Raw genomic sequence first — 12,165 nt, 5'->3', positions numbered from 1 at the left:
TCCCCCCACATCTTAGTGTCGTCTGCAAATTTGAACAGGGTACTTTTTACCCCCTCGTCCAAGTCACTGATGAAGATATTGAACAGTGCGGGCCCAAGGATCGAGCCCTGGGGGACCCCACTGCCCACATCCCTCCAGGTTGAAAATGATCCATCCACCACCACTTTCTGGGTGCGGCCCTCCAGCCAGTTGGCAACCCATTTGACTGTGTAGGTGTCAATGCCGCAGTCCCCTAGTTTTTTAATGAGAATGGAGTGAGAGACCATGTTGAAGGCCTTCCGAAAGTCCAGAAAGACTATGTCCACTGCTACACCTGTGTCTAAGGATTTTGTGACCTGGTCGTAGAAGGCCACCAGGTTGGTCTGACAGAACCTGCCTCTAATAAACCCATGTTGATTGCCCCCAAGCATAATCTCCCCTGCTGGCCCCTCACAGACATGTGCCAGGATAACTCTCTCAAAAAGCTTACCCAGGATCGAGGTAAGACTAACTGGCCTATAGCTTCCTGAGTCCTCCTTCCTCCCTTTTTTGAAAATAGGAACCACATTGGCTCTTTTCCAGTCCTCTGGCACCACACCAGAGCACCATGGATATGGATACTAAGGCTGGTAAAAAGATACCTACAGCATGATGAAGGCTGGTACTGACTGTCACCCCTGTAGTGACACAATCTATATTGTGCATGTTGAATAACTAGGTGTTAGCTTAAAGTTAGGCTCCAAAATTCTTGTTTAGGTGCCTGTCTGATTTTTTTTCATTGGCGCCCAAGCAAAAACCAGTTGCCATTGATGGCAAAATGGGGTGACAACCTTAAAAGCCAATGGAGTTTTCTGGTTCATTGCCCACAGAACCCAGTTTGCCCTCTCTACGGAGAGTAACTCGTGTTTGTTTCTAGAGAAATCCTGTATATTTGAATGGTTTTTGTAGTATGTGTCTCGTTTTTGAAAAAAACATTGTTAAATATTGCTACATTAACTTTAGATATTTTGCAGGATATTGTTTATGGAATAATCATGAGTGTTGTCAGGCATCTGCAGTTCCCCTTGAAGTGAACTGGAAATTCATTAAAGGGATTTCTGAAAGTTTAACAGCTTTTTAAGATCAGGCTCTTATTTCTGTTTAGTTATGTGTTTGTTATGCATGGATATTTTAGGGACTATTTACCTTTGTATGTCTTTTGCATCATTAAAAAGACAAAAATTGTTACCCCTCTATCTCCCAACACCACCACCCAGAGTCTGGGGCTGACCCCACGAGCCTGCTACCAGCCCATGCCTGCTCCACCCCAGCTCAAACTGCTGCTCTCCTGGGCATACGTGTAGATGCTGCATTCGGGAGCAGTTGACTCCAGCTCAAACTGCTCTAGAGTTTATTGCGTCACCTTCATTTCACATGCAGTTGCACGCACTGTTTTTGAAAGGCAGAATGAAGAAAAACTCTTTCCCTGTATTAAGTAACTGAGTAGCAGCATCTAGGGAACAGAGCCTGCTCATTGTTCTGCTTTCTGTGGATCACTTGCAGACTTCATTTGCCCTCATGTCCATCATTTATTCCAACATATCCATCATTTGAAGGAATGCTTTCCAGGAGTTAAGTTTCAGTTTTTAAAATAATGGATATCCTACATCTTTGCTTGTTTGTTAGTTTTTTAGTTTCCTTTCAGTGTGGTGACTCCTGAGAGGTTGCACAGAATCCAGGTTGATGTAGCATTTTCTACATTATGCCCTAGTTTAGTAAATGGAATTCTAATGGTCATGGATTCCCTTCCCTCCTTCCCCTCTCCAAAAAAAAGAGTGGGGGAGGTGGGTCATCTTCCCTCTCAGTTATGCTAATGTTCAGCAGCATACATGTGCATATGTAGGTCATTAGCAGAAAACACAGGTTAAATATATTCTGTGAAGTCTAGCATAACGAGAGCAAAATCATTTTCATGGGAGATATACTGAAGTTTTACAACTTTGTCATATGTTGCTTTGCAGGATTTTTTGGGGCAAGTATTCTGCACTCTTGGAGAGATAGTTGGATCACAGGGAAGTAGATTGGAAAAGTCAATAGCGTAAGTATATTATTTTGTCTTGGATAAATACTTGCTGCTTCATGAGATGAGGTCATTTTTTTCTAAAGTATTGAGGTATCTTGCTGACTTCTTGGCAAAAATTTAATTGACATGCCAAATAATTATTTCTTTATAGGTTTTTATTATTTTATTTGATATTTCAGGTAGTTATAAAAAGGATTAATTTAGTTAAAGAAATCTTAGCCTCCTTTTTTTTTTTCTTCCAACTGTGGGGTTTTTTTTGGGTTTTTTTGTGAGTATGTTCTTAGCAACTGTGACAACCCTCAGGCTGTGGCCCTTAAGTACTATTGCGCTGCACTGAGATTAGCACAGCTCACTTTCTCAGCTGCCTGGAGAGGACTGTTCTCACCTACCATGTCTCATTTAAGTTGTTACGAGCCCTTAATTTGGTTGAGCAGCATTTCTTGCTAGTGCTTTCCCATATCCCAGGGCATTAACAGTAGTAGGCCTCATACCACCATAAGGCATAATTTCATTCTCAGCTGCCTCCTCTCCAACTACCTAGCCCTTTGGCAAGGCCTTTTGTATATGCCAGGAGGAAGCATGGTTCCTGTGCTCTGCCTGTGTCCTTAAAGGTATGTGACCCCTTTATAATAGGGGTAATGGGTCCCCTATTACAGCAACATTTTGTTCACTCTTCAGAACTATAACCTTTTTTCTTATCACTGTCAGTGTAGGTATGGGAAAGAGCAGAACATTTTTATTATGGTCTTAACCTTGTTGGTAAGATAAATAGGTAGCTTTCTAGTTCTGTTTATAATTTAGCACCACTATTTGACTCAGATGATTGTAGGATTTTGTACTCTAGTCAACCTCCACATTTGTATTTGAGGATTTCATAATGAAGTAGATTAGTTTGTTTCCCTGTGGAAACAATATATCTAGATCTTATCTTTCTCCGACAATGTTAAAGTGTGTTCTATTTTGTCCCTGTTGTTACCTCTAGCTACAGCCTGGCTATGCCTAAAATTCAGCCAAGGTTTGAAATGCAGATGGGGTATATACGTGTCACTGGTGTCAGTTTGTATTTACTTTTCAATATCTTCCGAGGAAAATTATTATATTCTGCAGTGTTTAAAAGTTGTCTTTGGCTAAGTATGCTGATCTTTTATGTGCTATGTATAAATAAAATAAAGGTGGTGGTATTGATGAATTTGAGTAAATGTCAGTGAGAGGAACAGTAGCCATGAAGTTCATGTAAGGGTATCTGTAGATGAAACGGGCCCTACATTTGAAGTGGTGGGTTTTTAAAAGCACCTTTTCAATTTAGGGCCAATTAAACCCCTGTGTTGTGCACACACCCTGCCTCTCTGGTGGGAGGGAGGGGCGGGTGAGCTGCCGGCAGGCAGAGCGGTCCCTGGGCTGTATAGAGGGCTGGTGTTTCCCTCCACGGCAGCACCCGCCCTCAGGCACCTGGCTTGGGCAATCCTGGGGTGGCACTGCAGCTGTGGAGGGATGCACTGGGGTCCCACGCAGCTCAGGCAGGCAGGCTTGGGGAGGGGGCAGGAAAATCAGGCTCGCCATTTTCTTGGGCAGAGCCTGCCTTCCTGGGCTGCTGTCAGGCTTCCTGCAGGGCCTTCTGCAGAGCTGCACAGAGCCTGGTGCTTCACTCCGCGGCTGTAGGCGCAGCAAACCAAAACTCCTCCTTGGAGTTTTAGTTTGCTGCACTCCAAGTCATTTAAGGTGCTTTACGCCGTCGAATTTCCTACAGCGTCTGGAATTAATGTGCAATATGCTGCTGAGGTGTGCAAACACTGACACCATTAAAGCGGTACAAAAGCATTTAGCCTGCTTTAAAGTGTTGTGCACACACTCCTCATTTTGTCTACACGTGGCCTAAGAAACTACTAGGTTTAACAGATGCTTGCTAAAGATTCCATACTAGCAACATTAGATGAACCGAGAACTCCTCAACCTCAAATTTTGAATGTTTTCTCCAGAACGCAAGATATTGTATATGAATCTTTCCAGTGAAACTTACTTGTTGCGTAATGGTTCCATTGCTTGTTTCCTTTAGAAGATAAGTTGACCCACTTCTCTAACTTTATGGCATTTAGCTCAGCAGGATACCTTTCCAAGTTTTACAAGTATATCATCCTTTCAGTTAGTTACCATGTTGTCCTACTAGCTCCACATTATTATTTAGCTTATTTTAATAAAAGTATATTATGAGTTATATGGACTGGTGAAAACAGAGAGGACATTTTTGGTCAGTAGCAACGGTTTTATTCAGTCTAAAGCATCTCCCAAAAGAAATCTGTTTTGTAAGAGGTAAATGGGCAACCTGAAATTCAGCATTTTGTGAAACTGATCAACTAGAGCAGGAGTGTCTAACTCACCTGTCCCTACAGGCTGAATGAATGGTACAGGCCCAGTTTGCTGGCTGGATCAGCATGCCAGATCCAGTGTGTGTCCCAGAATGACCCAAGCAGGCACTACACACAGCATGGCCTCGGAGTGGATGGACTGGGCACCACGTGTGGCCTGGTCCTGGACTGGCCACCCTGGGACTGGACTGAGCACAGTATCCACTGGCCATGTTAGATTCATGCTGTTCCTGGCCCACCTGCTGGAGCATATATCCACTCCATGCCAGATCCAGCACATGCCCTGGAGTGGGTGGTGGGTGCCCTGGGGTAGCTGGCTTGGGATTGTACCACACAGTGCCCTATTCCAATACTTCAAACAGTGTCTGATCGGGCTGCTCGGGGACATGCACTGGAGTAGGTGCTGCATGCAGTGCATTTCAAAGCAACTGGAGCATGCATCCCATGCCGCGTGTGGGTCCATCTAACGGACTCTGCATGCTGTCTGTGGGTCCACTTGAAACCCACAAACAGCACTTGGAGCTGGATAATAAGGCTCCACGGGCTATATGTTTGACAACATTGAACTAGATCTTTGTCAGAGCTAGAAGGCAGCTTTGTTGAAGCTAGTGGTGAATTTTGATTATATAATTTGTTTCAGAATATTAACTTTTCTTTAAATACATTTTTATACAGATTGATGGGGGAAGATGAGAGTTATATATACTTCAGTAGGAGTGGTATGAGGGGAAACTTCTAGCAGAAGTTGTGTTCTGCAACACAGGCAGAAGCAGACAAAACAGTAGCTTAGCTATATTACTTCTATGTAATGAAGTCCCTGAATCAGGTCCTGTGGCTGCTTTAAACTACTTGCAGTTTTGGGGTGGAGCCAGACCTCTTAGAGAATGTCAATACTACAGACAAGGCATGACTGTTAGGTATATCAGAGTGAGCTTTAAACAAGTTATCTCAGGCATTGATAATAGTGTAACCTAGTTAGCATGTTACTCAGTATATGAGACAATGAGTAAAAATTCAAGCAATCTGGCCATGTGGAGTTCTATGCTGACACAGCTCCACATTGCTATTTGTACTCAAACATAGGTAGTTTAAAGCTAAGATGGGTATGTCCATATGAACTATAGTTACACCTTTTGAGAGCAGCGTAGATGTAACCAGACATTGGAAACTGAGGAAACTACATCTTGGTTTGTTACAAGGTTTTATCCAACTTTGCGGTAGTATTCTGGGGCAAAGATGACCATTGCCATCTTTGAGACCCCCAAAAGGGGTCCATATAGGGAAAGTATACAACATCTTTGGGGACAGATCACTTGCAATTCAAAGTTTCTCTGCCCAATTTTACTAATGCAACATGGAGACAAGGCAGAAAAGACCAAACTATAGTACTCTGCTGATTCCTGTAAGAATTTGGACAATAGCAATCCCACAAAAGGCATTCCCCCTCCTTTAAAATGAAAGGCCAGCTGTCAAACAGTTAGTATAATGTATTAAAAACCAGAGAACAGATAGGCTTCAAGAAGCTCTTTCTGCTCTTGAATAGTGTATTTTTAGATTTTAGTTCAGAATGTTCATATTCAATACGAGTTTGATTTTAGTATGCATTATTATGTAGTAAGCAGTGTTTGAAAACTTTAAGCAGGAACAGAAGATAATGACCCATTTCTTTTGCTTAGTTAGTTGTTAAAGGCACTTCACATGAGCGGTCCATTGTCTACAATATCTTTTAATTTGTTTGTAGGTGCAATACAAGGTGCTGATCTTAATCTTAGTCTCTATATGTTTTGTTGCCTGTATTACCTACACGTTGCTTACTTTACCATGTGTCAACCATGACATTAAATACCTGTTGTTGTGCTATGGCTAATAACTTGGATGTTTTCAAAAGCTTGGGAGGAGGCTGTTGTCAGGATACTTATTGGAGTTACAGACCTTATAGTTAATTAAAACTTGCTCCAGTGTTGGCCTTAAAGCCCTAGTTCAAATTCCAAGGTAAGCAAAATATGTTTACTTAAGATGTTATCTGAGGGGAATAGTTAGGAGAGCGTGCTTTGCTTTTACTATTATTCAGGTAACTGGTAATGTAACTGGTAACTTGTTTTTATGCCAGATCACTGTGATTATGAAGGTTATTTTTTTCAATACATGTAGTTGTTATTAGCATAAAGTTAAGCATAAAAAATTGTATCCCCCAAAACGAGTTTTTAAAATGATATTTTAGGGGTTTAGGTCTCTCTGATTTTCATACCAAGCTATTTCATTTGTAAATAAGAGTTAGCTTTTCTGTCATCCCACTCCCCAAGGATACATCCAGATGCTACAAGGAGTGTTTTGTACACAGGTACCTGAGTTTTTTCTGCACGTGCCATGTTTGGAACCAGAAGTGATACAGGTGCATTAACTGTGTGGCAGAGCACCCTGACAGATTTAGCTCTGATGAGAAGCACCACCACACTAACACAGCTATGCTGTTGTTGGCTGGAGAGCTAGTGTGGGTATCCCTGCACAGTACCTTGCACTGTATAAATACCATTTCATGAGCTAGTATGTACACAGTTAGGTTGGCATATCTCTGCAGCTGCTTTCTGCCTTGCAGAAATACTGAGAAACAAGACAGGTCCATTCACGTTAATATCAATTTTAAAAGGTTCTAGAGGTTAAATGATGTCTTCAACTGAATTGCACAGATACCAGTGAAGATAATGAGTTTGTATGGGTGTAAATTTTTAACCGCTTTCTGTTTTATTTTTATTCCTGTCAACATGTATTTTATTTATAACACCCAACACTTGAGAAATGATAGGATCCAGCCCATAATAGGTATTTTTTGTGTTTCTGGTGGCTTTGGAATATGTACAATGGCATAGTTCTGCTTGGTGTCTTAAGGCAAAGGTAGTGCCAAGGATCGTTGCTCTGATTTCCTCAGCCCCTCTCTGCATTCTGCAGCCTAAGCCATTGTCATGTAGCCACTTTTTGGCATGTGCCTAGAGCATGCAGCACTGCTTTTCTGAGCAAGAACAAGACAGAGAATGTGCGAGGGGGCTGATTGTGATCTGGGCGCATGCCAAAAAAAGCATTAGTATGACAGTTTTTCAGTATGCAGAAGCGAATGGGTGTGGTGTGATTTCACAGCAGTTTTCCTAGTCTAACATGGTGTAAACATGCCTATTAACTAGCTTATGGGTAGAATTCTCTGAGAAAAATGCAATAGATAAAATTAAGTTGAAAACTCAATTGAAATTCAAAAAAGGAATCCTATAAAAAGTGGAAGTGGGTCATAGTTAGGGACCTCCCAAAATCAAGGAGGGCAGGTGGCCAATTCTACAGGCTGATCACAGGGCTGGCCGCCACTTTTGCAGGCTTGTAGCGGTTCAGTCCCCCCACGCCTCTGGCTGAAAGTTCCTGGTGGCCCCACCTCTCATCACGAATTGCTTGAGAGGGCTGCCTGTCAGGTGGTCCTACCTCTAACCGCTGACTGGTTGAGAAGGCTGTCCATCATGCTCCCCCACCCCTTGCTGGCAGAGGGGGTAGGGCCATATGACAGGCAGCCCTATGAGCCAGTCAGCCATGAGGGGTGGAGCTGGCTGCCATCTTGGCTGCTCCTCTGCCCCTTTCCCCTCCCCCATCCCAGCCACCACTGGCTTCCACTGAGGAGCTAGCATTATATTTTTAGTAAGTTTGGGGAGTTTTTTGGTTTCACGGACATTTCCTAATTTTGTGAATAATGCCTGACTTTGTGATTTCTGTGAAATTGCAAACTGAGTGGGTCCCAAAGAGTATAGAAATGCTGCACAGGCATGCAGGGAGAAAATTAGGAAATCCAAGGCATGATTTGAGTTGCAACTGACAAGAGAAATAAAAGACAATAAAAAGGGATTCTACAAGTATGTCAAAAGTAAGAGAGAAACCAAAAAAACCATAGGTTCCTTATGGAATGCAGAAGGCAGTCTAGTTACATATGAGGCAGAGAAGGCTGAAGTGTGTTTAATGCCTCCTTTACTTCAGTCTTCACAAACAGGGGCAGCTGCCAGATGATGAATGCAGTTGGCTAGAAATAGGGAAGGAGACAGACTATCTAGAGCAATGAAAGCACAGGTTAGGGATTACTTGGAGAAACAAGTTTGCCTCCAAGTTGGTAGGGCCAGATGGGATGCACCCTAAGGTATGGAATGAGGTAATTTCAGAGCCATTGGCTATCTTCTTTGACAACTTGTGGAGGATAGGTGAAGTCCTGGATGACTGGAGAAAGGCAAATATTTTGCCCATCTTTAAGGGGGGAAGAAGAAAGATTTGAAGAACTGCAGACTGGTCAGCCTGACTTTGATACCCAGAAAGATCATGGAGCAGGTCCTAAAGGAATCTATTGTGAAGCACCAAGAGGAAAACAAAGTGATCAGGAACAGTCAGCCATGAATTCAGCAAGAATAAGTCATGCCTTGCCAGTCGTCCTTCAGTGACAAGGTAATAGGTTCTGTGGATGGGGAAAAAGCAGTGGATGTGATATACTTTGACTTTAGCAAGGCTACCGACACGGTTTCCCATGACATTTTTATTAACAAGTTAAGGAAATAGTGTAGATCCGGGGTTTTCAACCTTTCTGGGTCAGTGTACGCCTGGCAGCCAGTGGAGAAGGCAGGAGTCCCCCGGTGGCCAAATGAGCAGGGGGGGGGTCCCCCTAGTGGCCAAATGGTGACCGGGGGGATCCCCCAGCAGCCAGTCGGAGTGGGGTGGTCCCCCAGTGGCCAATCAGCAACTGGGGGGGCTGTCCCCTGTGGCTGATCAGCAAGCATGACGGTGGCAGCAGAGGAAGTGGCAGTGGCCACTGCTGAGTACTCCCTGAGGCTATCTCAAGTACCCCCAGGGGTATGCATTGAAAACCCCTGGTGTAGATGAAAAGTGGACACATAAGTGGTTGGATCATCAGGTTTAGTAAGTAGTCATCAGTGGCTCAATGCCTAGTTGGGAGGAGAGATCAGGTGGGGGTCCCTCAGGGGCTTGTTTTGGGTTCATTATTGTTCAGTATCTTCATTAATAATTTGGATGATGGGATTGAGTGCACACTTAAGAAATTTGCAGATGGTACCAGGTTGGATGGATTTGCAGACATTGTGGAGAGGATCCAGAATGATCTGAATAGACTGGAAGATGGTCTGAGATCAATCAGATGAGATTCAACAAAGACAAATGCACTTGGCATGGAACAATTACATTCACAAATACAGACGGAGGAACGATTGGCGAGGTTGCACTAATTCAGAGAAAGACCTGGGGGTTACAGTGGGCCATAACCTGAATATGAGTCAACAGCGTGCTCTTGTTGCATAAAAAGAGAAAGGGGGGGGGAAAAAGCCAACAGCATACTGGGTTGTATTAACAAGAGTGTTATTTGCAGATCAAAGCAAGTGATTGGAAAGAGTCCCGCGCAGTGACAGAAATGATTAGTTGCCTTAGAGGTAATACTTATGAGGAACATCTGAAAGACCTAGGGTTGACGGAGGATTAAAATGGGGTTTTCTGGATGGTTGTAGGGGACGGGTAGGAGCTATGGCTTCAAATTGCAGTAGAGGAAGTTTAGGTTGGAGATTAGGAGCAGCGTTTTAATTATGAGAGTGGTCAAGAAATTATGGAATCTCCATCCTTGGAAATTTTTGTGAGCAGGCTAGACAGATATTTGTCTGGGGTGGTTTTAGTCAGGGATGTTCCTGCCTTGAGCGAGGACTGTACTAAATGACCTTATGAGATTCCTTCCAGTCCTACTTTTCTGTGATACTTAGGATCATAGTATTGGAGATGTAGCACAGCTATTTTTCATGATTATAAACGTGCAAAATGCAGGAAACTTTTGAAAGTATTTTTTACATCTGTTCTTTGACTCCTCATTTAGAATTATGTTCTGAATGTTGATATTGTTAATCTCTCATTAAATTAAGTAGATTTAAGAATGGCTGCAGTCAGACTGCCCAAAGTTCAAAGTGATTAGAAAACCCAGGACATGGCAGAAGGGGTTGTTTAGTTTATATTATTACTTCAACATAATGTCCAGTTATGTGCATTATAGTAGGAGCCAGAAAGCCGTGGATTCTGTTTGGCCACTTCATAATATGCTCTTTGCAACTGTCATTAAGTAAAGCTTGGAGAGAAGTTTGAAAGTTGAAATTAGGTATGGAGAGAGTCCATGCTGATACCTTTTTCGAAAGAGAATTTTCTCATGTGATCACAAAGTACTTTGACAGTCTCTTGATTTAATTTTTAATCTGTCTTTAAGCATTCCATTGAGAAGAGATGGTAGCTAAGTAGGCTTAAAATAACCGTCTTCTGCAATGCCCCAGAATGTAACAACTTTGGAAGCTTTTTGTCATGGAGTTAAGATGGAATGATCTTAATTAATGATCCTGAACGTGCACTAAAACCCTTTACCCAATCAACCCAGTGTTCTGCTTTTATTTGAGTGTGTGTCCTTGATACTGTTGATAGATAACTATGCATATAATTTTGTACTTGCATAATGTACCCAGAAAATTAACTCTAACTATTTTACCAAAGGTGATTTAGCCATTATAGCTTGATTCCAGAATCTTCAGTTTCAGACATGCGTTATCCCCCTTTTATTATTCCCCTGCCAACCATTTTGCTTCCAGTGCTTCGCTGCCTTGCAGCGTTAAGGCGTGCAGGTGGTACTACCTGAGGTGGTAGTGTCAGGATCTCCCACATTTGGCTACTGGCAAATAGATTTAGCACTCCAGAAAGATTCCCTACTGCATGTCCTCGTGGCTCTCAGCCAACATCTCCAGATAGTAAGTTTGATGACCTTCACTGTAGCCATACTGTGAAGTGTAACAATCTTTGTTCCCTTGCCCTTGATAGCCAGTCTCATCTCTGCTCCTTCTACTGGGCTTGGTGTATACTTACTTATAATAGCTGGATATTAGATACCATCCATGACACGTAAATGATCCAGTTTTTGATCAGGTCACCCCATCCTCCTATCCCTCCTTTCTAGTTTACTGACCAGTTTCAAAGAAGAGTCCTTCTAGAAGGCGGCGGCTGTGAGGAGGTTCCACTGGAACTGCAAGGGAAAGCATTGTACTTCTGCTACTTCCTGATCCTAAAGAAAATTGACAGTCCAAAACACATCTGTAAGAATCTCAACAAGTTAATAAGAACGTTAAACTTCAGTATGTTCATTTTAGGGAGCAGTATTCCTTCCTTATTCAGGGAGATTGATAGGCAGCTTTCAGTTTAGCTCGCTTTCAAATGGCAAGTACAGAAGGACAAGAATCTGTAAATTTAGCATATTTTTGGTTTCTTCTGGGCCAGTAAGTCTTTATGATGCTTTATGATTGTTGCTGCACACATCAGAATATAAGATATGCTTGCCTGCATTTTCATGAATAGCTACTAAAGGCCAACTGACATCAGATCTCAACTCAGCAACATGTATGCAGTTTCTTACATCCCTCTTTTTTGACTGTTAAATCATCCAGAAAAAATCCTCACTTCAATCCACAGAAAAGATTGCCTTATTGGAACTGTCCTAGACTCCATTCAGGCCAGATCTTTTCTTCCAGAAGAGGGATTTTCAATGTTTGAGACTGATGATCTTGGGGGAATAACTGGTAGGGAACATACAATTAGCTCCTAAAATTATTAAACCCAGCTATCTTTACAAACCACATCACACTATTTTCTCATTTGAACTAGAGATCCAAATATAGAACCAGCCACCATACCTACAGGCTGGGGAACTCCCTTCTCGTCAGT

At 42.5% G+C, this 12,165-nt stretch overlaps 1 protein-coding gene across 2 annotated transcripts in view; it reads left to right on the top strand.

The window, feature by feature from the left end:
• CPNE8 (copine 8) overlaps nt 1-12,165 on the top strand; it is a 181,983-nt gene that overhangs the window by 54,641 nt on the left and 115,177 nt on the right. For both annotated transcript variants that reach the window (XM_019509385.1, XM_019509386.1), the window contains exon 4: nt 1,980-2,056. In XM_019509385.1, the coding sequence (XP_019364930.1) occupies nt 1,980-2,056 (77 nt within the window). The remainder of the gene's footprint in view (nt 1-1,979; nt 2,057-12,165) is intronic.

The sequence above is a fragment of the Gavialis gangeticus genome, unplaced genomic scaffold (genome assembly GCF_001723915.1).
Source record: "Gavialis gangeticus isolate Ggan-Ray unplaced genomic scaffold, GavGan_comp1, whole genome shotgun sequence".
NCBI lineage: Eukaryota > Metazoa > Chordata > Crocodylia > Gavialidae > Gavialis > Gavialis gangeticus.
Note: the sequence above shows the minus strand (reverse complement) of the source record. Positions and strands in the feature narration are given on the sequence as shown.